The sequence below is a fragment of the Mus caroli genome, unplaced genomic scaffold, assembly GCF_978045245.1.
Source record: "Mus caroli unplaced genomic scaffold, Mus_caroli_1 scaffold_4, whole genome shotgun sequence".
In the NCBI taxonomy this organism is placed as follows: domain Eukaryota; kingdom Metazoa; phylum Chordata; class Mammalia; order Rodentia; family Muridae; genus Mus; species Mus caroli.
In genome coordinates, this window is record NW_028227259.1 from 151,446,905 (window position 1) to 151,473,764 (window position 26,860).

Sequence of the window (26,860 nt, forward strand, 5' to 3'; positions counted from 1 at the left end):
TGGTCAGTTCCACACACACACACCCCTTTTGAGCTAAAAAGCAAAACAAAAGGAGGAAAAGTACTTATCAATGGTAAGGAGACCTCAGAGGCGCCTGTGACCGCTTTTCACTCTCCTGGAAACCAGCTGGGTTTGGACACTTCTAGGAGGAACAGGGAAGCGATCAGATCAGTTAACTTGCTTGTCTTCACATCTGGAATTCAGGTCAGGGCTCTGCCACCCCAGAGGGTATGAAGAAGCTGTGGGTGGAGAGGAGACTGGACAGACTGGAGGCTATTTTGTCAGAGCAACCAGGGCTGAAGGAGTTAGAGAGAGAAAAAAAAAGAAGTTCCAGGAAGGGGGTGATTGCATCAGGATTCCAGAAGTTATCCTATTCAAAGGGTCTCCGTCAGGGCCCTGGAGCACATTTCAGAAGACGCTTTGTGATAAAAAGCAGCCAGGTCCCTTCGAAGGCTCAATTGTAGTGTGTGCTGTAAAGATACCTACAACCTCCCACCTGACTCCCATTATACAGATAGGAAAGCTGTGACCTCCCCAAGGTCGACTGACCCTGAAAGAGCAGCCTGTGGTGCAAATGACAGGCCCCAAAGTTTGCTTCTGGCCTTCAGCAGCCTCCTGTTGCTGTCTTTTCTCCCTTGATGGTTATGCATCACAACGGCAAGGAAATAACTGGCTCTCTGTTTTAATTGCTATTTAAAATTCATTTTCTTGGGGCTGGAGAGATGGCTCAGCAGTTAAAGAGCACTGACTGCTCTTCCAGCGGTCCTGACTTCAATTCCCAGCAATCACATGGTGGCTCACAACCATCTGTAATGGGATCTGATGCACTCTCCGGGTGTGTCTGAAGACAGCTATGATGTATTTATATAAATAAATAATAAAAAAATAATTTTTTAAAATTTAAAATAAAATTTATTTTCTTGACTAATGTAAGCATCTGATTAAATACTAAATTCGCCTTTCAAACTTTAACTTTATTAGATGGGTATAATGACACAACACAGTGTTCACAGGGGGAAAAAAATAGCTGGACACAGCCTGCGTCTTTCCATACATGTCCCGTACTGATGTTTTATCCCGTTTATCTTTCTTTCATGTGTGTTCTGCCAGCGTGTATGTGTGCCAGTGCACCCCGTCTGAGGAGGCCAGAAGAGGGTGGTAGATCCCCTGGACTAGTGGGAGTTACAGAAGGGTGTAAGTTGTCGTCTCGCTGCTGGGAATCAAACCCTTATCGTCTGGAAGAGCAGTCAATGCTTTTAAACACTGAGCCATCTCTTCAGGGTAATGTAAATCTAAAAAGAAAAAGAAAAAAGAGAGAAACGGTACAAAGGGGCTCTTTTAGAATGGTGAGGAATCTCTATTCCAGGTTTGTTTTCTTAAAGTCAACAGATCCAAGAATCTCCCGCAGTCTGAACTTGGGCGTTTGGACTGTGAGCTCTGGGGACTTGAACCTTCTCACATGCTAAGCCCTGTTAGTGCGCTGTGTCCCATCCCTACACCTTCAACCCTAACTCATTTTCTACAAGCCAAGAACTATCCTGGGAGATCTCGGGTGCCTTGGTGTGACAGCAGCTGAGGTGAGGAGACGCGTTGGCTGAAATTTTCTAGCTGGGCAGGATCTGGAGCCCTTTTGAGCGCAGAGCACAGGCCAATCCCCAGCTCTTCCCAGAGCACACGCGCCTCCTAGCGGCCTGAACCCAGAGCTGATGTCTCAAGGGCCCGGAGCTGGAGCATTATAGAGCCTCTCGATTATTCGCTCTAAAACAGCCTCAAGCTCCAGGTACAAGTCTCTCTAAACTGAGGCTGGTCTGCCACTTCGCGCCACATCCCACGTTTCCTCCAGCTGGCTTTACCGATGACACAGTGTCTCTGGGTCTGAAGCTCTCTACAGCGTCACTGGCCCGGAAGGGCCTTTTTTCCCTCCTCCCTTGGCCTGGAAGGCTCAGGCTACAGAAAGCGGGAGAGGGGGAGGGTCTGCTACTGCGAGCTTGGTTGCGTTTCAGAGCGCCCCCCCCCCCCGCCCATCATCTCTGCGCCAGAGAGCCCCGGGAAGAGTGGGGGGCGGGGGGGGACTTGTAATCGCGTGCAGCGGGACAATGCCGACTTTTGAACCTCTAACCACTAAGCAAACAACCCTTGTGCTCTTGCTCCACTGTCCAAACAGAGTTTATTGACAGGCGTTTCACAGCAACGCATAGCAACCGCGCCGCCGGCGAGGAGCTGGCGTGTGGGCGCGGCCAACGCGCAGGGCTGCTATCCTAGCTGGGGCGGGAAGCACCTGGGGGCAACGAGGATCACCTGGCCCTGAACCTGGGGAGCCCCCGCCCCGCAGACACCCACGCAGCTTCCCCCCTGAGTCTCCAACACCCTTCCTTTCCTACTGAAGACACCTTTCCCAATCTAACAGCAAATTCGCCACCTGTTAGAGTGGAGAAACCGGGGAGGTGCCGCCGGGTGGTGGGGTGGTGAACCGAGAGACTCCCTGCCCTGCTTGCCTGCCTCCTCCCTCCATGTGAATCCAGTACTTTAGGGCACGGCTTAGTCCTAAATGGAAGTGGTAAAGTTTTCCTTTCTGACCTAGCCAGAGGACCCAGACACTCAGGAGAGGCAGCAGATCAGGCAGATAAGTAGCCACCTCTTGGATCTTATTCTGATCTTGAATTCTTGTGTTTGGTGGGGGTGGGAGTGGGAAGATAATGTCATTCCGGGTAGTTAGAAAGGAGTGTAGGCAGAGGGAGGCCATGAAAATACCTAGGGATTCAGAGGACTATCTGTCCTAAAAGCGTTGTCTTGAAAGAACAGAAAAAAAAAAAAATAGTAGTCAATGCTGCGCTCAATTTGATTGGCTAAAGGGCATACCTGAGCGCGCGCGTGGTGGCTGGGTTGGTTGGGGGTCGCTAATGGAGGAAGTTGCCTTCTGTTTGCATTGAGAAGGGAGCTAAAGCCCTCTCACCCCACCCCCACGAATGATTCTGCAGCAGCTGGAAGCAGCTAACCGTTGTGATGAGCTTTTTGCCCAAAGGCACCCCCAGGAAAAGCACACATTCCACAGCCCATTGCTGGACTGAGGCATGGGGGGGGTGGGTGGGGGAAGGCTCAGGACTTGCTCCTTCAGCTCCTGGGTAAAAAAATGGGCTGCCCAGACAACCTTCTCTACCTCATCACCTCCACCCCTACACGTTTAGCTTGCAACCAGAGAAGATATTTTATTTCCTAAGGAAAAAAATAATAAAAATTTCATTCAAATTCCAAAGAAGATAAAATTCATGATCTGAAATCTGTTAAAGTTCGTTTATCTTTGTCTTTTTACAAAATAAAAGTCAACTGTGTTCGGATCCCCTTCCCCCCCTCCCGACTTCCCTTCACCATACAACGTCTCTACCCATGGATCAAGAAGGCTTTTTAAAAGGCTTGTTTGGCTTGTTACACAGATCAGTGACTCGAACAGCAGCAAACAATTCCGGTCTTCTTCAGCCAAAGACGAGGGAAGGGACAGGAAGTCCAGGTTGGCTCTGGCATTTACAACACAGACATACATTCCGCCTACAGCAGCTCTGGTGACAGGCTTTCTAAACAAGCCCTTGTCGCAGGGGCCTGGCGTTGGCTAACCAACCCCCTCACACCGCAGCCCCTGAACCCACCACCCCTTCCTGATCTGTGGAGAAGAAAGCCCAGACCACCTGGTGGGGGAGGTTCTGCAGACTTCGGTCAGTCCAGCTTTCTATCTTAGCTGCCTCTGGCTCCTGTAGTTTGAATAGTCCCTGGCCCGAGGCAGGACGGCCAGCTGGTTCTCAGAAAGCAGCCAGCAGGAAACAGCCACCTTGGCTCAAGTATTGCTACCCCCACCCCATCCAGCCTCACTCTCTCCTCAGCTCCACACAGAAATACAGAGAGGCAAAGAGCTGGGGCAAAAGAGGCTGAAAGCTTCATGTCTGTAGTCAGTCCTGGCAAAGAGCATGAACGATGAAGCCCCAGGAATCACTTCGTTTGTCGTTGCTGGCAGGAAAAGTCAGAATGGGAAAAGTTAAAAAGAAAAAAATAAAATCTAAACCATGTCTTCCCCTGAGGTCCACAATCCCACTCATCTTCTGTCCTCAATCTCCATCAGTAGATGCTGTTCGTGGGTAGGAGGAGAGGGGTCTCTTCTGAGGATTCTCGCAGCGTCCATACTCCTCATGGCTCAGCCTGGGATTGCTGTGCCACCGCCGCTTCAGACCACGGGAGGGGTCACTGGGTAACAGTGGAGTTTAAAACTCCTCCAGCTGGCCCCAGAACCCCAGGGACAGAACCAGGCACCGAGCCTTGCAAGGAGGTCACAGGACTCAAGGGCTCGGGCACGCTCCGCAGGGCACCCGGCTGAGGCTGGGAAGGTTGTGGCGGCGGCTGTGGAGGCTGTTGTTGTTGCTGCTGCTGCTGTTGCTGCTGCTGCTTCTTCTTGATTTTCCTCTCCTTGGCTCTGCGGTTCTGAAACCAAATTTTAACCTAGAGACGACAAAATAGAAGGTAGAAGAAGATAAGAACGGAGAAATGGCGCCACCCGGGGAGCGTCCTTCTTTCACCGAGCTTTAACTCGATGCCGGAAATGTTCCCAAAGCCAGGCCAGCCTCGTCCTCTTTACTTGCCTGCCCCCTCCCCAAGTTGCTTTCAAAAAACAAACAAACAAAAAACCCTTTACTAGCAACAGAACCTCAGAACCAGGGAACGGAACCATGACGAAAGCTATTCCCTATACAAATGGTTGGCCAGCTCAAATGTGCCTCATGGGTCACCCTTTGGCTCCCATAGCTCATTGGTACTGCGATGTTCTTCTTCACCTTGGCACAGACAATGAAACTTTGTCCTAAACTTTCTGGCTATGAATTTGTCTTGTTTGTTCCTTCCCTTTTCCCTACAGAAAGTGTTGGTGTGCCAAGAAGGGCCTCTTTTGTGTTAAAGAAAAAAAAATTTCAAGGGTTTTTTTTTTTTATCTTTGCTATGTGTATATGTCTGTATACATCCATATATATCCACAGAAGCCAGAGGCACAGGGTGTCCCCTGCAATCAGAGTTAGCCGACACTGTGACACTGTGAGCCACCTGACATGGGTGCTGGAAACAGAACTCCCGATCCTCTGCAAGAGAAGTGTGTGCTCTTAAGCGCTGGCATCACCTCTCCAGCCCCTGCCTCTTTAGTTTGTATGCGTAGACTGGACCTTTGTTTTTCTTTTTAGGACAGTTCTTCATGCTGTGGTGACACCCCCAATCACAAATTATTTTAATTGCTATTTCATAACTATAATTTTGCTGCTGTTATAAAGCACAGTGTATTTGAGAGGCAAGCTGAGGGGTCGCGACCCATAGGTTGAGAACCATGGTTCCAGTCACTCTTTCTCTGTCCAAGTGCAATTCCACCTTGCAGTCTCGACTTGGCTTTTCCCTTACAGCTCTCTGATCCATTGAAAGAGTGGCAAAAACAACTGGACACTCAAGGATTCTCAAAAGGCAACAGCTCCCTCAACCAAACTTTCTAATGCTACCCATTAAGATTGCCCCAGGCCATAATAACCAGACCCAGGAAAGGCGATTCCCACCTGCCTCTCGGAGAGCCCAAGTGTGGCAGCCAGCTCACTTTTCCTCCTGATGGTGATGTATCGACTAAAGTGAAACTCCTTCTCCAGCTCCAGCCGCTGATGGTCTGTGTACACCACCCGGTATTTGTCTTTTGTCCTGGTTTTCACTGTGGAGGAAGGAGAAGTTTTGGCTAAGAGCTACAATCCATCAGTCATAGGTAATGACAAACTTCCCTAACCCAGGAGTCATTTCTTTCCATCCACTGATGGAGGTGGGTGTCTACTACCCAGGTTGACAATATCTACCCACAGGATCCTGAGGAAGGGGGTGTGTAAGCCTGGAGGCACAACTAACCTGAAAAGAACACCTCTCACACAGCCCCCACTCCTTTCCATAAATCAAATATAGTATATTTAGGATCAGAAAAAAGGGCGGTGGGGAAAGTGACCAGAGTCCCCAGGAATATCAATATCCACATTTTCAGACTTGTTAGAAGCGAAACGGCAGCCCACTTTGAAAATACCTGGGATGTGGCGACAGGGTAAGCTGGTAGTTACCTTTTGTTTCAATATAGTGGAAAGATGGATGCAGGGGCTGGCAGATCCCCACCAGTCACCAGTACCACACACAAAGTCCTGCCCTGGAATTCTGAGTGCTAGCTCCATGTTGTCAGGAGGAAAATCCTTCTACTTGGAACACGTCACACCTGCCCAGTTAGGTTTGGCCTGAGGCATTCTTTCTTTTTTAATTCCCCATTTATCCCCCGAGGCAACTATCCTGGCCAAGTGACCTGTGGTCATTGGATTGAGTCAACATATTAAATCTTGGATTGATTGTTTTACTGAAGGACCTTGACAAATAGCGCGGGGCTGCTGGATCAGGCTGGAGTCTGGCTATTCAACCCGGTTAAGTCGGGGTTGCTTCTGTGGACAGAATGCTGACCAGGAACTGTTCCACGTCCAAAGTTGGAGAGATCTCACATCAGAACAGATAGATTTTAGTGCTCAGTGCCTAGTTGAACAAGGAGATCTAAGGGGTGGGAGTTGCCCAGGGGTGTTTAAGGCCCCGCAGGCTGACTTTGTTCAGGTAAAAACCTTTGCAAACCACAACAAAAGTGTCCTGGGAAGATACAGGAGGGATCAGAGAGAGGTCCCCCCGCCGCTGAAAGGGGAACACAGCCGCAAACAATGCAAGACAAGGCGATCTTATCAAAGAAAAGCGCTTTCAATGCCTTAATAACAACCGCATTCTGTTTGAATTACCACTACTGAGCAAATGGCGGCCTCAGCTTTCATCCCCTTCCCCGCCAGGAGCATTAACATAAACACAGCCCCGCAGGCGCATTTGAATGGGCGCTGCGGCCCCGACCCCGCGCCGGCTTTGGAAGTAAAGGGATCCAACCGGTCCCGAGCGGGCTCACTGGAGCCTGTAACACACTCGCTAGTGCCCCACTCCACAGAAGACGACAGAACCAAATCTTAAGTGTGCAGACCGAATAGCAAAGAGCTTGTAGTACTAAGGAAAACTATCAGACCTGGGAAGCGAGGCGCAGAACAATTTCCCCCAGCGGTCCTCGCCCTAGAACGGATGCTGCTCTTAGAGCACCACGCGCTGGCTGAGGAACGCAAAGATGATCCGTGAGCCCTGCGGTCCGCTCCCCAAGGGCTTGCAGGCGCCCCGCACCCCCTGGGAACCAAGGAGGGGGGCTGGAAGAGGGGAGGGATGAGAAGGAGTTGTCAGAATTCATTATTGACTGCGAAAGTCACCACCCTCTTTCCGGGCCCTAAAAGAGACAATGGCCGGGCTGAAAGGTGTACATCAAAGCCGGCCGGGCGGCGTACACGCCTCTGCCCCTTGACAGATGACGCTCTGCAGAAGAGTCGGGCTCCGGCACTGCGGGCCACAGCTTCCCTACATTAACATCACAAGGGCGCCCGGCGCCGACAGCGGTCTTGCCACCTCGGCGCGGGACTTCACAGCGACCTCTCATCTGCTGACCCCGCGGCCTGGGCTCCCGAGGTTCTCCTCCCCCTCCCAGGACCCTAGTCTCAGACCACCCACCCCCTGAACGCAAAAGTTCTTTCGGAGGGCTAAGACCCCTACCGGCGATCCTCCACTTCAGGCAGGCTTGGGAAAGTAGGGTTTATGCGGAGAACCGGTTTAGGAGTAAGTCCTCTTGGAAACGACAATGTCAAAGCCCACTGGAGGCTAATCTGGAGGCTTCTCTCCGGCAGCATTGCCCACCAAGATGTTGACGGGGTGTGCGCAGTGACGCAGAAGTGTCCAGCGACAGGCCCCCAAGTGCCGCTCTGATTTATACGGCTGTAATTGGCTATAAACCTCCTCAAAGTGGCCATAACCCGGGCATGTGGCCCGGCTGTGCCAACAAGAAGCAAATCCAGAGAAGCGGAAGCTCAAAGAGCTGGAGAAGGCTTCAAGGAACAAAAAAAGGGGGGACTCTTAGTAGCACTCCCTGTTACACTTTGTTCACTTCCTTCCCATTCCTATACACATCTGGACATCAGAAAGGGCAAACAGAGCTTGTGAGTCCCACAGACCGGCAATCTCGGGTCTTTCGTGAAAAAGCTCCCGAATCCAACACACAACACTCTCAGACACACGAGATTCTAGAAGGGAAGGATCAGGAAGAAACCTTCTTAAGAAGCCGAGTCCGCTGTGATGCTAAGAGAGGATTTCTATGAGAGACTTTGCTTGGCAGAAAGGGGGAAGAGTCAGGGATCCATTTCCTCTGAGGCTTCTGGGGGCTCCGCCTTCTCTCCAGGGGCGCACCGCGGCGTCTGTGCTCGCAGCAGCACCGACCCCTTCAATAGACCCTAATGGCCAAACTGATCCTGGCGCAGCCTCCACACTCCCTGACCCTTTCGGGGGGGTACCTCAGATGGAAGAAGAAAAGCAGGTAGCTAAGTTGAGTAGGCACAGCAAAGGGAATCCAAGCGGCCGGACCCTCTCGGCCAGGAACGGTGTAAGGAATGCGGGAGGCAGCCAACTCAAGGGCACGATTCAGCTCGCGGCGGGCGACAGTGCTTAGGACACTACCGGGAGCTTCCGAAGGCGTCCCGAGGTTGCCAATGGGGTACTGCCCTAAACAAACCTGGGGGAGCGAGACACAAATATACACTCCTGGGATGAATCCACCTGTATTTCCCCCTTTGCCCCTTCTCCTGTCCTGGCTAGGAGCTGGCAGACAGCCCGCGACAGCCCCAACGCACGCGGGACCTGGGGCGCGCCCCGGCACCGCTTACCTTGGCTTCCTAGGGACTGCTGCGCGGGCTTCCGCATCCACTCGCACAGGTTTCGCCGCTGGCCGCTGGGGGACAGCTGTTCGGCGGCGGCGGTGGCTGCGGGCCCCGGAGGGCCGAGGTTGAGCGTCTGCAGCAAGCCGGAGGCGCAGGACGGCGAGGCGGCCGGATGGTGCGGGTGATGATGCGGGTGATGGTGCGCGTGGTATTCGGCGGGGCTGCTGTAGCCCATAGCGGCGGCCGGGGAGCCACCATTGAGACCGTGGGCTACCGCGTTGGCTGCCGCAGCGCCCCCGGGTGCGTAGCCATTCCAGTCCTCGCGGAGAGGGGCGCCGTACGCGGTGGACCAGGATGGTCCTGGGGACTGAGCGCTGTCCAAGTTAGCCGTAGCAGCCGCCGCGGCCGCCACGTGGTAACCACCGTAGTCCGGGTACTGCGGAGGACTGACAAAGTTCTGCGGAGCCAGGTTCAGGCCGCCGGAGTGGCGCACGGAGCTAGGATACATGCTCACGTCCTTGTCCAGAAGGTAGCTCACGTACATGGTGGCGAGGGACCCAGAGCAGACCTCACCATGCTGTCTGGGGACAAACGTTGAAGGCTGCCAGAGGCGCGAGGCGCAGGGGGCTAGAGATAAAGGTAGCTGGCTGCACCTCAGCCCAGGGTGCTCGGCCGGCTCCTTGCAGAGCTTCTGCCTCCCGGGCAGTCCCTCCCTCCGTCCTGCCTCCTCCCCTCTCTTCCTTCTTTCCTCCCACCTCCTTGCCAGTAGGCTGTAGAGGCGGGGATGACCCGCCGCAGGTTGGCTCGCGGAGTCCCAGGCCAGCGGCCTTACGTGATTAACGAGTGTTTACAAGACTCTATTAGTAATGACACAGACACCAATGGCTGGAGACGTCGAGGCGCAGCGCGCTACGCACACAGTCCCTACCACCACCACCCCCAGAAACACGATTTGCATTTTAAAAGTTGGGGGGGGGGCGCTCCTGAGAGGCCAGCGACCAGATCACAGCTGAATATTCAGTCCCTTCTTGCAACGAGTTTCCTCCTTCCAACCTGGGTGCACTTTAACCTCCAATCACAGGTTCAAAGACTGAAATGAAGAGACTTGCAAACGCCTTGGGAAGTCCAGAAAGGCAGGCTTGGTGGGAAGCTGGGTTTGGAGACGGGCGGGCGCAGCCTTTCGTACATTCTCAGGCAGGAGGTGGTCAAGAAAGGGGGGGCAGGGGGAAAGAAGTCATTGCTTTGAAGAGCGTTCTGACCAACCCAGGAGGTAGGTGGCTTGTAGGGCTGCGGTGAAGGCTATTCCTTCCCGCTCTGAGAACCAGGAGGAGACTGATGGATGGACGGACAACCCTCAGCAATACATTTATTTCCTTGTCAAAGGAAACCACTCGGCCTCTACGAAAAAGAAAAGACATTCTACCTCCAGGTTGCGCCCCACACCCCAGGATTTGTCTTACAGTTAAGATTTAAGTTCAAAGAAAGCAATTCATTTTTAAAAACTATTACATTAAACAACCGAAACCCTCTTCAAAGCCAACAACTGGACCCACGATATGGAAGGCAGTAATTAGTGGATGGCCGGGATCCTGATATATTATCCCTTAAGCAAAATGCTAATTACACGACATATTCAGTTTGAAACTTCCTCAATTACACTTGTGTTTTTCCTGAGTGTATTTAAGAGTTTGTTTGTTTTGTTTTGTTTTTAAATCAAGGGAAATATTTGTGCTGACACCTATCTAGTTATTCTTGTCTTATGTCATGCTTAAAAATACTTTCTTCTGAGGCTGGAGAGATAGCTCAGCCAGAACACTGCCTGCTCTTGCGGAGGACCCATGTTCAATTCCCAGTACCCATTTGGTGGGCTCACAACTCCAGAACTCCAGCCCAAGTAAATCTGACACCCTCTTTTGGTGTCCAGCCACCATACATGAGTGATACAGAGCCATACATGCAGTCAAAAACAACCATACCCATAAATAATAATAAAATCAATATTAAAGCATTAAATTAAGTTTAAAACAGCACTCTGTCCTTTATAAAGTGAAAGCTCTCTCTGCAGAAATTTGCTTTTCATCCCATGGAATGAATCCACCGTTGTCGCTATTCATTACTGTACAGAAGAAAATACTTTTCTGGGCCAAGGCTGAGGTGGAATCCTACAGAAGATCCTGTGGGTGTGGGAGAAAGCCAACCTTGGCCCTTTAGTCTGTCTGTAAAGGCAGCTTGGTGAGGTTGGGGCCGCCACTTCAGACATGATGTTCCAAACTACCCAGGTCCACGCTGGGCAGTCATGCTGATGGTTGTCTGCAACCCAAGCATGGTGACAATGCTCTCTCCTCCCTAGAGACCTGCACTTGTGTATCCATTTGTGTGTCCTTCCTGGGGGGCACTTGTCCAGGCTCCTTTATCCCCTCAATTCCCACCTCCTGCATTTCTTACAGCTCTGGAAACTTGCACACCCTCCTGACAGTTTGTGTTTTGTAAGAAGGGTTAAAACCAGGGGGGTGGCTTGATCTTCGAGAGCTGTCCCTCAAGAAGCCAAGGACCCTTGTTGCTCCTCTTTAAAGCCCTCCCAGGTACCTTGCAGGAACAGCAAAGGTGTCATCTTACTTTCCAAGAAATAAACCTGAGGGTGGGTGTGGGGTTGGAGGAACCAAACCTCATTACAGAAGGAAGGACCAGGAAGGGTGTTCAAGTCCCCAGGGGGTGGCCAGAATGTGGAAGGTTAAGTGGTAGGCACTGCAGACTTTTGATCTTAGGACTATCTCCCTCCCCTTCCTGAGACTCAATCCCTCCTTCCACCCTTCACATCCCTTCCCAGGCTTAAGCTCTGGAGCAGAGGCCCAGGTCCAGGCCCAGCCTGTGTCTTCCGAATGCCGGCATTCTGGCATTGCTTTGAAACAATCACTTTATTAGGGACAGCCATTCCCTCAGCCCTGTGGTAGCCACTTCCTGAGTTTTTATGACCCCCGGGGCTGCCAGCCACTGGCTAATTGTCCCTGTTTTCCAGCTGTGTCTCTGTGCTCTGCCACGGAGAAAGGACTCCAGAAAGGACTCCAGTTTGGGCACCCAACCGCTTGGGAGACCAACAGAGCTACTGTGCTCCCCCCAGGTCAAGCCAGTTCCTCTGAGCTGACCAAACAACAGAGAGTTTTAATTAATTGGGGTGCTTGGACCCAGGATAGAAAATGATACTAACAGGAACTGGTTTCCTTGACTTGAAAAACCTGGGTGCCCCAGCAGCAGCCTGGACAGGACTGCAGTAGCAGAGCCTGGCTATTTGGAGAGAAGAAAGAAGCCAAGGAGTGGTGGTCTCTGACTCAATCTTCAACACCCCTCTATCTCCACCACCCCCCATTCCCCGTGGATGGATTCCCCTCTCAGGCAAGAAAGGGTCAAGCTGGCTCCCCTCAAGGGACAGGGTTGTTAGAACAGTCCTGAGTTCTGAAGAAGGTGACAAACAAGAAGGAAGTCCTGGGTGTCCTTCCATTGGGACAGTTTTAACAGGTCCTTGCCCATCCTCTGGAAATCCCCACTGGGCTGAGGCATGCATGTCCTCTAGACAAGGGGCTGGTCCACACCTTTAGCATAACATAATGCAAAATGCATCAAAGTCCTCTCTCTAGACTCCCTTACTCTTGAGCTGAAGTGCTTAGCAGCATGCTTAAGGGTTTGTTGTTGTTGGGTTGTTTTTGTCTGAACTGAGACTATAAGGGACCACTCTGACTGTCCCCAACTTCACTGTAGGTGGCTTCTTTCCGCACACTATCTTGTCACCCGTCCTCCATGTTGACAAACCTTTAGCCGCCAGGGCAGGAGAGAGTAGGAAGGAAAAAAAAGATCCAGGTAAATAAAGCCAAAGGAAGACTGCAGAGAGAGCCAACCTGGTTCCCTTTGTTGCTGACAATGTAGAGGCCATTATACATTCTTTGAAGAGGGTTTCTTTTCAGCATCCAGGCTGGTGACTTGGGCAGGGGCTTTGACTGGGGTGGGGGGATGGGGAGATGGGGCAGGGACACAGGACACACTGGACAGAACAGGATTAGAGACTACAGGAAGGGGCAGGCTCCTTCACCAGGCCGATGCGGTACTCCTTAAACTCTGCTCAAAAGTTTCTCTGTCTGTTCCAGCTACTGTGACAGGACCTGGCCTCTGCCCCACATCTGGGGTTCCTGCAGCTGGGGAGTGGGTGACCCACCTCACACAGAGTACTTTAACATTTAAGTCTTCTTTCTGAGTCCCATGAAGACAAGTTTGAGCTCAGTAAAGAAGCAGCCCATTCATAAAAACTAGCCAGGAAGAGCTGGAGAGCTTCCGGTGAGTTCTCTCGGTTCTGTCAGGCAGGGAGAGTGCTCTACTTAATTGGGATCTTGGGAATCTGTCCTCAGCTACTCTACTCCAACGGCAATCCATCCACACAAAGAAAGACTCAATAATGCATGAACTGGCCCCAACAACGGCACCCAGCCCACCCTGCTGCAAACCTCTTGGCTAACATCCCTGGGAAGGAGGTCAATAGTGCTATGTATTCTGAAGGGTTTCCCCAGAGTCTGCCACCTGTCCAGCTCATTAAGCTACAATGGCGACCCAAGTGTCCACCCAGAGGAGTAAGAAGGGCCTTTAGCTGCCCACAGCTGCTAGCAAGAGCAGATGTGGTCTCATCTGGCAAACGGAAGCTTGCTTTCCCTTAAGCACCCTGGGTGCCTGGTCCTCTCTAAATAAGGAAAGCTTCCTGAATTCATGCAAGGCCTTTGAGGGCCGAGCTTTTTTGTTATTACTCTGATATTTTGTTATTACTCTAAGATGCCAGAGCTTAGGTGGGACACAGAGCTGTCTTATGCCTCTTCTAGAGGGACCACCAAGCCTTCTGATCCAATGTAGGGGGTGTAGTTGGTTCTTCTCTCCTGTCCAAAATATATTCTCACAGCCAAGAGATTTAAAAAACAAACAAACAAACAAACAAACAAACTGCTGTTGAAAAAGGGTTACATGTGTGCCTTTAGAAATCTGGTTTTGCACTGGGTGCAAAACAAATAATCGGAGATACTCAGTTTTCTCCTTTGCTCTCATAGTGGTGGTGTGTGGCGCTAGTATCTCAGGCTCACAGCAGCAAACATCACCTGGGGGGGGGGGCCTTCTGCTAACACAAGCTCCCTCACCATTGTCTCAGGCCTGGAATGACCTTTGTTTGTCATATGAAAATCTCTTCCAAGGAAAGCCTACAGGTTAAATTTTATGTGGCCAGTTCGGGGAGGAGTACAGACAAGCCAGTCTCAGTGAGTAGCCACTGACTGGCTGCCTTACCTAACTGCAGAATGGGGAGGTGGGGGGGTGGGGGTGGGGTGGGGGAGTGGGGGAGGTGGGGGCCCCAGAGTCTGCACACACTGCTATTTTACAAAGACCAGAGAGAACTGGTGATCCTCCAAGGCCTCGCAGCTAACGCTGCGACCTGAGGAAGGCTCTAGCATTAGACAAGCCACTATGTCTTTGCCACACATAGCAGTCTGTACAGACGTTAATTATTACTGTGTCTGTTGGTGCCACCCTGGACACATAACCCCAGTACAAAACCAGCTGTCTTGATTTGGGGCCTCAAACTCCCACCCTATATACATCATAATGCCAGATCCATCAGGTTCTCCACTTGCTGCGGCTCTAACCACATTCCATACTGCTTCCTCTCTGAAGCACCTGTTCACTTCAGTGCTTGGATGCATTTTTTTTTTTTTTGGAAGTTCCATTCTAGATTTTTCTCCAACTGACTATAAAGGTCTTCATTTACTTTTGTTTCATAGTAAACACTTTCTAGGGGTGAAGAAGGAAAGAAAATCTCCATAAAAAACAAAGTTGAAACTGATATCATGTGACTCAACTTGGAAAGGTGTCAGTATAAACTGAGTAAAGGTTACAAATTGAATGTGTGTCTCCCGTCTCCCCGGTCGCTCTTCCCTTCTTTAACTACTAGAGTCCTTAACTAGTCAAGGCACAGAATAAGTTTTTTTTAAAGCCCCATTCACAGTCTCCAGTTACAAAAGTGACTGGACCCAAGCTCACAGAGATGGGCTCCTGATTTCTGAGCTGAGCCTTGTGCTTTGGTGGCCCTTTAACAGGAGAGTTTGCCTGCTGGGCTCGGATGTTTTTGTAAGGGACAGTGACAATGGGGAAGGTGAGGAAGGAAGCACCCCCCATCGCTCCAGTGTGTGTATGTGTGTGTGTGTGTGTGTGTGTGTGTGTGTGTGTGTGTGTGTAGCGCGCGTACACGAATGAACTGTCTGGTTTCCGAATGTAGTCAAAACACCTTATCCTCAAATTAGACTGTCTGGTTCTTTTTCCTTTTCAATCTTTTTTTTTTTTTTCTTGAAGAATTCCTAAGTCACATATTAATTGTTCCCACCGAATGCAAAACAGCTATCCCTGCGTCCTCCTGGAGTTTTCTGGGCTCACAGGAGCGAACACTTTGAGGTGCCTGCAGCGCAGCCTGGTCTCCCGCATGCTGCGCAACAGAGAAGAAACAAGGACTAGCGCCAGGCACAGGCTTGTCACTGTTAGAGCCCAGATACGGAGGAAGGAAAGTACTGACCATCTCTCTGCAACACCGATCACCTGCCAGTGTGGGAACCCGCCTCTGCTACTTGGCTCCCTAGAAAGGGGTCTGAGTTGCCGAAACCCGTCTTTCCCAGGTCCCGGATCGAGCATCCTGCGCTGGCCTTTGGGCTACCAGCACTCCTTTGGAAGAGTCCATGAGTAGACCACTCAAGTCCCCTGGTCCCCCACCCCACCACCCAAGACGCCAGGTGCCCAACCGGTGCCCTGAAATGCAGTTATGTCGCTGGATAGACCGGGTTGTTCCAGAGAGGCACAGGTTACATCTAGAATTGTAAAAATAGCCCTGGAAATCTTGTTTCCTTGGGATTCTCTGCATCGCTGACTTAGCAAATTTACATAAAGAGGGTGGATTCCGCATTTTAGAGTCTGGTTATCTAAGGGTTGGGTTTATCCCAAGGCTAGACAGAATGCTTTGAATTATAGTGGGTGATTTTGAGTGTGTGTTTTGAGTGTGGTGTGTGTGTTTGTAAAAGAGACCGGGAGACACACAAAGAGGAGACACAGGGGGGTGGGGGCAGGGAGCAGAGCCAAACAGGGCTGGCATCCTCGAGCACCTGGTGTCCCTCTTCCCTGGATGGTTCAGGCCTAGGATGCTGACTGAGGACTGGCAGCTTCCAAGGCATCCCTTCCCGCATCCCCACTTTGTTCTCACTGCTCAGGGACATGGGTGAGGCGGCAGAAGAGCCAACAGGCAACTTTACTTCGATTCTGAGTGTTCCAGGAGGGGATTAGATCTGTGTACCGTCATGCATGCCCAGAGCCCAAAAGCTGTGACACAGCTCTTTATGGAAAGGGAAAGAGGGTGGTGGTGTTTTTTTGTTTGTTTTTGTTTTGAGTTTATTTTGCTGTTCATTATGGAAACCAACTCCTCTTCCATCTCACCTGTCTCTGTCCATGTTGGGGAAGTCATTTATGGTTTGTTGCTTCTTTGCCAAGAGAAGCCCTTAACACTGTGTTCTTGGGACTCATTCATTCTCTCTCTCTCTCTCTCTCTCTCTCTCTCTCTCCCCCTCCCTCCCTCCCTCCCTTCCTCTTTGGGGGAAGGAGGGGGAATTCGGTCATGGTCCCCCCCCCCTGCTGGTGATGTTGCTTCTACAGTGGCCACAGCAAGCTGACTGACTCTGGAGTGCCAGGTTCGCAAGCTCCCAAGTCTTGTTCTATTGGAAAGATTTCTATAAGCATCGTCCCTACCCCCATATTATCAGCTCCATGGGATACAGTCTTCACCCTGGGCTCCACAACACTCAGGGCTGTCCTATAAATATTGCTATTTTTAACATTGCATGGCTTGTCAGGACACTCCAGGCCACCACTAAGGGCTGACCATCTGGAGGGACAAGGGTGACACCGGCTTTTGACCATCAAACCTTTCCAACTTGGGCACGCGTGCGCGCGCACAAACACACACACACACACACACACACACACACACACGCACACACTTTTTTCCCCCCATAGGCTCTCAGAGCGAGAAAGTCGCTTTTGCTCACATGTAAATATCAGGTGAATCAAATGAAGTGGGAGATAAAAGACCACTATAGAAAGAAAGCCCCTACCGCTGTCTTCCTGTGCCTTTTGCCTCCGCTGCCAGTTCCCCCGCTTCTCCCCGACTAAGCGGAAAAGAATCAGTAGCCCAGTGGGAGCTCTGGAATCTTCCAAGGCTAGAGTGTAGGCAGGGCACGGAGTGGAGAATTGAAGCAACGATCTGGATAAATCAGGGGCAAAGCGCTAAACCTCTAGAACAGTGACTTATTTTGGTGACGCGTGCTCATGTGGATGAGTGCACAAAGGATGCATTACTCGTGTGATTGCTTCAATTCTCCACTTCCTTTGTGTGGGTGTATGAATTGTCTTTCCAGGCCCAAGCCAGTCCCGGGCGCAGGGTGTCCCCTCTCTGAAGCATCCTGCTGGCGTTCTGATCCCCAGTCTCACGGTAGTTCCACCCTGGCGGAGTGGGCACCCAGCAAATCTGTCAGGCGCAGGTGGCTGATCTTCTTCACTTCACCCAGGGCGGTGCGCAGCTCGGATTCCGGCTGGCAGTGAAGCCTGCGGGCTAGCTCCCGGGGCACGGTGGCACGGTCACTCAGGCGTGCTGCCAGAACGAAAGGAAAGCCGAAGCGCTCACGGTACTGTGCGTTGAGTTGCTGCAGCCGCAGCCGGTCGTTGGTGTCAAGGCTAGTGAGACCCGCTTGGCTCTGCTCACGCTGTGACTCAGCAGTGAGCGTGCCCTGCTGCAGATCGCGGCCCGCTAGATCTGGGTGACAACGCAGGATGCCCTCCTGGCCTGAGGAGAAACACAGACACACTTCAGAGGGTTACTCGCTGCAGATCAGAAAGCCAAGCCGGGTCCCCAGGTAGTGGTGTCCCTCTCCACTAAAGAGATGCGAGCCCCTTGGTCCCTGCCAGGACCTGAGGGCGGGGTGCGAGTGTCAGGTTGGTCTTTCAGACCTAGGGGGAACGCGTAGAGGAGGAGAGAGGGCAGTCGGGAGGCTGGGAATTTATGACCTGCTCTGCCGAGAGCTGGGGAGTGATAAGAGGTCCCAGCTACTCCTATCTTTTCAAAGTCCTTTGCTCTCAGGGGGGCTTTGATGTTGAAAGGGGGCCGGATGCGAGGGCCCGAAGACTTCCGCCAAAAGCCCTGGAATGGGCTTCGTTCTGTCTCAAAGGTGAAAAGACAGGGGAGGGGTGGGTCCAGGGGATAATATCCAAGGGGCTTGACAAATAAATGCCCAGATTTTGTGACTCTGAGTTCTGGGTCTCTGGAATGAGACAGCCAAGGAGCCTCGCAGGTCGATTAAGGGCAAAGAAACTCATTTCACCGGGATTTCTTCCGCCCTTGTATGAAAGTGGCTCGACCTTTTGTTATTGTTTTGTTTGCTTTCTTTTGTTGTGTTTAATGACGGACACCCACTTCTGGGGTTGTGTTGTGACTCTTTCTCCGACTGACTTCAGAACCCGAAAGAACCCAAGTGGACAAAAGCTTTTGTTCATGGAGGCCTTGAAAGCCTAGCTATGGAGTGCCACCGGGGTTTTTAATGCCAACACCAGGGGGGTTCTTGGGTGTCCTGGCACACTGTGTCTTTTAAGCACTCTAAAGAACGAAATGGAATTCTGGGGAAGAGACAAGATCTCAAATGTGGCCAGAAGGACGGCTCTCCATAAAAAGAAGGGTCCTCACACCTAACTTACTATAGAGAACTAAAGATAACTCATTTCCCCACAGCCTGGCACCGAATGCACAAGCAGTTCATGCTAGTAGGAAGTCCACGAAAGTGGAACCACAAGGTATAACTGCCAGTCCCGCCCCCCATCTCCACTAAGCAGGTGTCTATCTTTGGCAGTGGGAATAGATGAAGCTTTGTTGGAAATGGGAAATAATTCAAAGGTCCTTTAGTAAATGTATCTCAATACCCCACAAAGAGGAAAATCCCTTTAAACATGATGCAGCCCTGGATTCCTCAAATGTAGCCTACCCCCCCTCCCCCCTCCCCAATAACAAGATGGGGGAAAAAAAGCATTTGCCAAAGCTAACTCATGGCTAGAGTCTCATGGAAGGGACTCTAGCTCCAGAGGAATCCTGGATAATTTCTTCTGACCTCCTTGGATACCGCAGCGCACAAACAAGAGGCAAACAACCGTACTCATAAATAGAAAATTAAAAGTAAAATATATTCTAAAATCGGGCATTCACTAAGGGCTCAGAAAACAAACGCGAGGTCATCGGCCCTAGGGCACACTGTACACCTGTACCCTTTGCTTTAAACCCATGCCTGCCCTTGCAACGTAAGGGACAGTCAGGCCACCAACCCCAGTCTTCCAACACCATTGTTTCCGACTCCCCTTTCATGAGCACCCTGATTCTAGGCCACCCAGAGTAGCTCTCTCTTCCATACTGTAGCTTGTAGCTGGGCTTTTCCGTGTGGTGCGAAAATGTGAGTGTTAAATTCCCCACCCTGAGGGCCAGGGGCTAGCGGTGCCACGCCACTCTGGGCAGGGTCGCCCCACATCTACCCAATCCCAGGATGGACACACAGCTGGGGCTGCTGCAGGGGAGTCAGGCATCTCTGAGTTACTAAAAAACTGCACACCCCCCAATCTAGCCTCTCTTCTTCTGAGTTTCAAACAGCCCCCAAATCCCCTTCCTCAGGGGGATCCAATTGCTCTACTGTGCGTCCTCCCTCCGGGCACTCCAAGCTGTCAACAAAGTAGTTATGGGTGGGATTCTAGGAAATGGGGAGGTCTTTTCTCTCACTGTCCCTCACCAGCCTCCCAGCATGCATGGGTGGAGCTTGAGGCCAGAGAGCGCTGCCTAGCCGCGTCTCCCCCCCCCCCCCCAAACCTTCTTGCCCTTACATCTCTCTTCTCACTCTTCCTAGGGTTTATCTTCACTCTTGAAAGCATCGCCCGGGTTAATGTTTGCCCAGCAGTGAGATGTGTTTTCTACTCTTGCAGAGAGGACAAGAGGAGGGGAAAGAAAAGAGGCCCAGAATAGGGTAGAGCAAAGGGCGGGGGGGGGGGGGGGACGACGCTAAATTAGTGGAACCGAAATTTACACACACACACACACACACGCACCTTTCAGTTGAACTCTGGGATGGTAGCCTACTCAAAAGAAACAAAGCTGGTTTGCCCAGCCAAAGACCCCACCTTCACTGCTCCAAATCACGATGCCTTGGGTACTTGGATAGCATCTACCTACAGGCCCACAGCAAGGGCCTTTGCTAGTCCCCACCAACACAGTATCTCCTTCAAGGTACCCCAGCTGTGCCCTTTAATCCCAGCGGGAGGCTGGACACTGTGGATGGCCAGCCTGGATTCCTGAGTCTCCCTACTTGGGTGGCCCAACACGGCACAGTCTCTCCAGCCCCTCATCCACCTCTTAAACTTCTTGTGGAAATTCTGGTCTCTCCAGCTATGCCACTGGGTGTCATGACTGCAGAGTAGACGTAGTGGGGGCATTAGTTACTGAGAACGCAGGACACAGGTGTCTGTACATAGGAGATTTGCACTCTTTAAGAATCCATAGGAGAAGGGCAGGGTAGGCAACAGAGCCCCCTGGGCAAGAGGCAACTGCCCATAGCCCTGTCATAGGCTCCCAGTCCTGACACAATGGACCATCTGTGTCTCCTAGCAAAGACCAGTTCCTTTACCAGCGTTCTTCTTGTTAAAAATTTACTCCATTATTTTAAAAGGAGCTCTTTTACATATTTATTTTATTTTAATGTTTTGTGTGTGTTTATACATGTGTGTGAATGTAAGCATGTTCACACACATGCCTGGCGCCCAGGAATGACTGGTTGTGAGTCCCGGGTGTAGGTGCTGGGAGCTGAAGTCACTCAGATCCTCTGCAAGAGCAGTAGTTGCTCTTCTTAGCCACAGTGTCGTTTGTTTTTTTTTTTTTGGGCAGCAGGGTCTCATCTAGCCAAGGCCAGCCTTGAACTCCCAGATCTTCCTCCGAAGTGCTAGAATTATGAGTAAGCTCTACCACACTGGGTTTCCATCTGTGGTCTCTTTCTTTTGAACTATGTACGTGTGTGTGTGTGTGTGTGTGTGTGTGTGTGTGTGTGTGTGTGTGTGAGAGAGAGAGAGAGAGAGAGAGAGAGAGAGAGAGAGAGAGGTGAGTGCATTGTAGGCAAGAGACATTTGACCCCATGAGCTGAATTTCCAGGTTGTTTAGAGCTAGTGTGGGTTCTGGGAATTGAACTGGGAGTCCCCTGCAAGAGCAGTAGGTGCCCTTAGCCACTGAGCCATCTTTCTAGCTCCTGATTCTGGTGTTTTGAGTTCACTTGTGTTGTTTTCTTCTCAGACTTCACTTCTGCGACCTCATGTATGCACACACGCCCACGCGTGCATACATATGCATGTACACACACTGGGAAGTTACCTAGCATTTCTTGATTTTGATCTCCCTCAGGCAAACCCACCTCCTAAATCTTGTTGACTTTAGCTTTTAACTCTACAGCAAGGATCCAGCAGCTTCTCTCTAAGCCCGCTCCCTAAACCACAGTCCAAACAACCTCTCCTCTCACTTTTAACTACTGCAGTAGCACCTTGACCCATCTCCCTGTGCCTATGCAGCTTCTATACAACTTTCCCCCAAAAGTCCACACAATGGTATTGGTATGGCAAAGGTACACACACACACACACACACACACACACACACCTGGGGGAGGGGCATATTATTTGCTAGAGACAAAGACAGAGAGACAGAGGGTGAAGAAAGAGATACAAGCAGCCAGGAGTGGTGGTGCATGCCTTTAATCCCAGCACTCGGGAGGCAGAGGCAGGCAGATTTCTGAGTCCGAGGCCAGCCTGGTCTACAGAGTGAGTTCCAGGACAGCCAGGGCTACACAGAGAAACCCTGTCTCGAAAAAAACAAAACAAAACAAAACAAAACAAAACAAAACAAAACAAAAAGAATTAAAAAAGAGATACAAGCAGAGACAGAAAGACACAATGGAGAGATACGGGCAGAGTGAAGAGACAGGGAACCAGAAAGAAAGACAGAGAAATTGAGAGGGGGGGGGTGGAGTGGGGGAGGGGGGGAAGGAGAGAAGGAAGAGAGGGAGAGAGAAGTTTTATTGCTGTTGGTTTGGAGATGTAGCTTAGTATTTTGTTTCCCCAACCCAGTCTTTGACTTTGGACACAAATCAGTAGAGTTTCCACCCTTCTTCCTCTACCAGGACTGTTGCCTCTGCTTGAAGCAGAGAGAATAACTGGCTGGAGCGTTAAGGAGGGCTTGAGCCCAATCTTAATCCTGTACTGCCATCTACTGGCCATTACGCATCATAGCTTAACCTAAATGGAAGCTCAGATCCCGTTTGCCTCCAAAAAATTCAATTTTCAGTTCTGTGAAAGGAAGGAAGTATTTTGTTTGGCAAGACAGGGTTTCTCTGTGTAGTCCCAGCTGTCCTAGACCACACTCTGTAGACAAGGCTAGCCTCAGACTCGCAGAAATCCACATGCCTCTGTTTTCCAAGTGCTGTGATTTAAAGTATGAGGCACCACTGTCTGGCTAGAAAGTTTCTTCGCTCCTTTGCTTGCTTGCTTGTTTGTTTGTTTGTTTGTTTAGATAATCCAAACAAGTCCTTACCCAGGAAGAGTTCCATGTCACACACACACACACACACACACACACACACACACACACACACACTGGTTCCTTTTGGTCATTTGGCACAAACCAAAGTCATCTGTGAAGAGGAAACCTTAGTTGAAGAAACCAGCTGACATATGCACCCCACCCCTATGCATGTGCATCCATTCACACATCACACATACCACATGTGCATGCACACGCACATCTTTCTAGATTTTGTTTTAGATAATCTAGAAAAGCCTAGTGTGCCTACTTTCTTCAAAACCCTTTGGATTGAGCTGGAGACGGCTCAGTGGTGATGAGCACTCGCTGTTCTTGCAGAGGGCCTGGCTTCAGCTCCCAGCACACACATCAGACGGTTCACATCTGCCCATAACTCCAGTTTCAGGGGAATCTGATTCCCTCCTCTGGCTCTGTAGGCATCTGCGTGCATGTGGTACACAGACACACCTTGGCATGCACAGGCATGTTGGATTTTTGATTGTTTGTTTTTGTTTTCAAGACACGGTTTCTCTGTATAGAGAGAGCCCTGGCTGTCCTGGAACTCAGTCTGTAAAACAGGCTGGTCTTGAACGCAGAGATCCACCTGCCTCTGCCTTCTCAGTGTTCACTACCACTTCCCATTAAGGATTTTTAAATGACCCTTCAAATACATTGAGTCTTGCCTCGCCTTGCCTCGCCTTGCCTCGCCTTGCCTCGCCTCTCCTTCTCTCTCTCTCTCTCTCTCTCTCTCTCTCTCTCTCTCTCTCTGCTAGAAACATCGTGAAAAAGACTGAGTACAGCTTAGTGGTAGAGTGCCCAGCATAAGCAAGAAAGACCCTGAGTTGATTAGCTGATTTGCATACAGACAGACAGACACACACACACACACACTTAAATTTCACATGTTTGAGTGTTTTGTTTGCATGTATGTCTGCACATCACATGTGTCCTTGGTGTTTATGGAGGCCAGAGCAGGACACCAGATCCTGAAGTTAGATGCCTTTGCGAGCATCTTTGGGGGGTGGGGTGGGGAATGTGTGCTTAAAATTGGTCTCCAGTCCACTGGAAGAGCAGCCAGTGCTTCTAACTGCTGAGCCATCTCTCCAGTCCTCAGCTTGATTTTATAACCTGGACCTGTGTTCTTCCTCGGTAAGTTCTCATAGGCAGCCATACAGAGGAGTCTGGGAATCCACAGGGTGTCACAGCCATACTGAACGCAGCTTCGAGTGCCTGCTCTGTCCTGAGACCACCCTCCTGTCTGAAGACTAAGAAGAGTCTCAAGGGCAGGTGACTCCTGCCCTCTGACTTTGTTCCCCAAGGGCATGTCAGGCTTATTCTCAGAACCCAGAGTAGCCTATGAACAGGGACTATGTACCTTTGGACCTTCGGCCTCTGTGTCATCCTGAATAAACTTCTACCCCCTCTTCTTCCCACCCCGTGGCCCATTCTCCCCAGAAAACACCGCTTTGCTCCCATTTTACTTCTTTCTGCAAAGAGTCTTGGGATCTGAATGAATGCATCCTTGTCTGGTCTAAACCAGCCCTTTTTTGGAAAATCGCTCAGTGCTTCCCGTTCCTCTCTGGGGTCCCTGGGAGGTTCTCACTATCCTGTCTTTCATCCAGAGCATTGCCAAAGTGGGCCTTCAGCTTCTGAGTCACCAACGCCTTTGCCCTGTTCCCATTCTTGGCCTCCAATAGCCCTGGCCGTCCTGGAACGCGCTCTAGATCAGGCTGGTCTCGACCTCAGAGATTGTCCTCCCTCTGCCTCTGCTGTCCTTGGCCATCCATGCTATCTTGCCCACCCCGCCCCCATGTTTTTGTGTCCACCTTCAAGAGACTAGTGTTTGAAAGGATGTCTACAGATCCTTCTAATAATCCCGGCTAAATAACTGAGTAAGGAGGCTAAAGTAATCTAAAATATTTTTATATACGATATTGAAAATGACTTCATGCGCATGGTCCTGAAGTCTTACCTGATCTCGGGAGAGCATCAATAAAGGTAAAAAAGTGATTTTCTAAGTCTTCCAAGCCAGAGAACGGACGCTGGGACCAGACAGCAGCTGCAATCAGAGGACATTTCTCAACAATGTTCCCAAACACATCCACAAATTCATCGAAGTCCATGGAATTGACCTTTACCATGTCCATGGCTGATCCTGGACTGGAGGCAGTGTTCTGCCCTGCCTGTGGTCCGCTCTCATGGAGCGAGTGACGCTAATTCCTCGTCATGGGTTGTGTTTGCTGAACACACATGCTGGCCTTGTGCAAGGGCAGCTGACCCTGGTTTAAACATCTCTGGGAGGCGCTTATCCAGAACGGTCCTGCAATGAGCAAACACAGGTTTAACTGTTTTGTTGGTGGTAGGGGTAATATGTGTGCTGGAGACAGAACCCAGGGTCTCACACATGCTCGAGGAGCACCCGAATACTGAGCTATCCGCCACCTCCACTTAAGGCTATGATCAGGAGAGCAGAGATTTCTACAGAACAAATGATTCCACCCGAGGCGTTGCCATAACAAGAGGTGGCGGCAGTGGTCATATGTAATGAGACAGACACTTGGTGCCATTACCATCTTGTCTTGTGTACATGTATGCTTTTACCTGCATGCAATCTGTGTACCACTTGCAGACCAAATAGGTGGCCCTGTGACCTGCCTGGATTACCAGGAGAGTGTCCTCAGGAACAACCCGGTTCTGTCCCCAGCATCCACACAGTAACTCACGCGCACCTCATCTGTCCTTGCTGTTGCTCTAGAGCACAGGCACTGCGTTTTAATCTTTCTTTGAACTCCAAATGCTTAACACAACATAGACTTAATTAGTGTAAACAGAACAGGGTAAGGTGCCTCTGGTGGAGTGTGCTATCTTCTCTCGTTTAAAAAAAAATTTTTTTTTAATTAGGTGTATTATGTATATGTGTGTGTGTGTGTGTGTGTGTGTGTGTGTGTGTGTATGTAAGTGCCCAAGAAGAGAGGGTCGAATCTGCCTTCCAGGTTCTCACCTTGAGTTCTTGGCTTGGATTCTTTCAACATCAGCCTATAAACTATAAACTGAACCAAGCCTTTGCCTTCCCTAGATTGGTTTTGGTAAGTGTTTTATCACAGCAGCAGTTTATCTAAGGCTGTTACTGGTGGTGTTCTTCACGGGGAGGGGGGGGGAGGAGAAGAGCCTAGAAAAGATTAGAAAGACCACAGACCACAGCAAGGGGGTGGGGTAGGGGCATGCGCCACAAAGAGGCGCCCTGCCCTAGTGTGTGGGAAGGAGAGGGGCTCTGATCTCAGGAGAACTCAGTGTGGGACTAGGAGCAAGCACAAAAAGCGCTCATTACCGCGAGTCCAGAAACGATTGCACCCTGGACAAATTCTCCCCAAAGAGACCTTGTTTTCCTTTCGCCCAGTATTTGCCCTTCTAGGTACCAAGGGGCAGTAACAAGTCAAACCTGGTGTTTTGACACTCTGTTTCGGAAACTGTGGTGCTCGGGTGCCCCCTGCTGGTACAATCACTATAAAGCACTGCTAGAAGGGGTGGCCTTAGCCTGCAGGCTAAAGGATGTTAAAGGGGGTGAAACCTTGTGAAGTTTTCCCCATCCATATTGGCATGTCAGCCGGTGATGTCATTATACAGGTCTGGACAACTATGTTGGTGAGATTAGACCGGTGAGACTTCCCTATTCCTGTCTAAAAGGCACTATCTAGCAGCAGACATTCTGGTCCTCTCTGGCTCTCCCCCCTTAATGTAATTATTATTATTATTATTATTATTATTATTATTATTATTATTATGTTTTTCGAGACAAGGTTTCTCTGTGTAGCCCTGGCTGTCCTGGAATTCACTTTGTAGACCAGGCTGGCCTCAAACTCAGAAATCCGCCTGCCTCTGCCTCCCAAGTGCTGGGATTAAAGGCATGCGCCACCACCGCCCGGCATATTTATTATTTTTTAATGATTTATTCTTTTATGTGCATTGGTGTCTTGCCTGAATGTGTGTCTGTTACAGACAGTTCTAATTATTCACTTTACATCCCAATCACAGGCTCCCCTCACATGGCCTCTCTCCCCATTCCCCTAACCCCATCCCTACATCCTACTCTTAAAATCTTTCCACAGCCTCAGTCCTGATGTTCCCTGGGTCTTGAGTGTAGGGATTGCATTGTAGACTTACCAGTTGGGGCTGGGCATGCCATAGTCACGTAGTCTCTGCATGATGACCATGTGTAAAGGCAGTCGAGGCTGAGAGAGAGAGAATCGGCATTCGGTGGTGAGCCCCGTGGTAGGTCAGCAGCATCTGATGGAGAGTCCCGTGGTAGGCTATTCAATCCCGAGTGTCAGCCCTAACCACATGATCACAAGAACACCACT

At 50.6% G+C, this 26,860-nt stretch overlaps 2 protein-coding genes across 3 annotated transcripts; both read right to left on the bottom strand.

Moving 5' to 3' along the window:
• Window positions 1–4,227: 4,227 nt before the first annotated feature.
• Cdx2 (caudal type homeobox 2) lies at window positions 4,228–9,351 on the bottom strand. Of its 2 annotated transcripts, none has more exons than XM_021163692.3 (3): window positions 8,814–9,351; window positions 5,571–5,716; window positions 4,228–4,482 (listed from the first exon to the last, which is right to left on the bottom strand). In XM_021163692.3, the coding sequence occupies exons 1-3, from the start codon at window positions 9,349–9,351 to the stop codon at window positions 4,228–4,230; spliced, it is 939 nt and encodes a 312-aa protein (XP_021019351.1). The 2 variants fall into 2 exon arrangements, with proteins under 2 accessions (XP_021019351.1, XP_085692477.1); XM_085836351.1 differs by having other exon boundaries at window positions 5,571–5,740.
• A 6,736-nt stretch (window positions 9,352–16,087) lies between these two features.
• Urad (ureidoimidazoline (2-oxo-4-hydroxy-4-carboxy-5-) decarboxylase) lies at window positions 16,088–24,742 on the bottom strand. The gene is made up of 2 exons (XM_021162896.2): window positions 24,475–24,742; window positions 16,088–17,703 (listed from the first exon to the last, which is right to left on the bottom strand). The coding sequence occupies exons 1-2, from the start codon at window positions 24,647–24,649 to the stop codon at window positions 17,348–17,350; spliced, it is 531 nt and encodes a 176-aa protein (XP_021018555.1). The 5' UTR covers window positions 24,650–24,742; the 3' UTR covers window positions 16,088–17,347.
• Window positions 24,743–26,860: the final 2,118 nt, after the last annotated feature.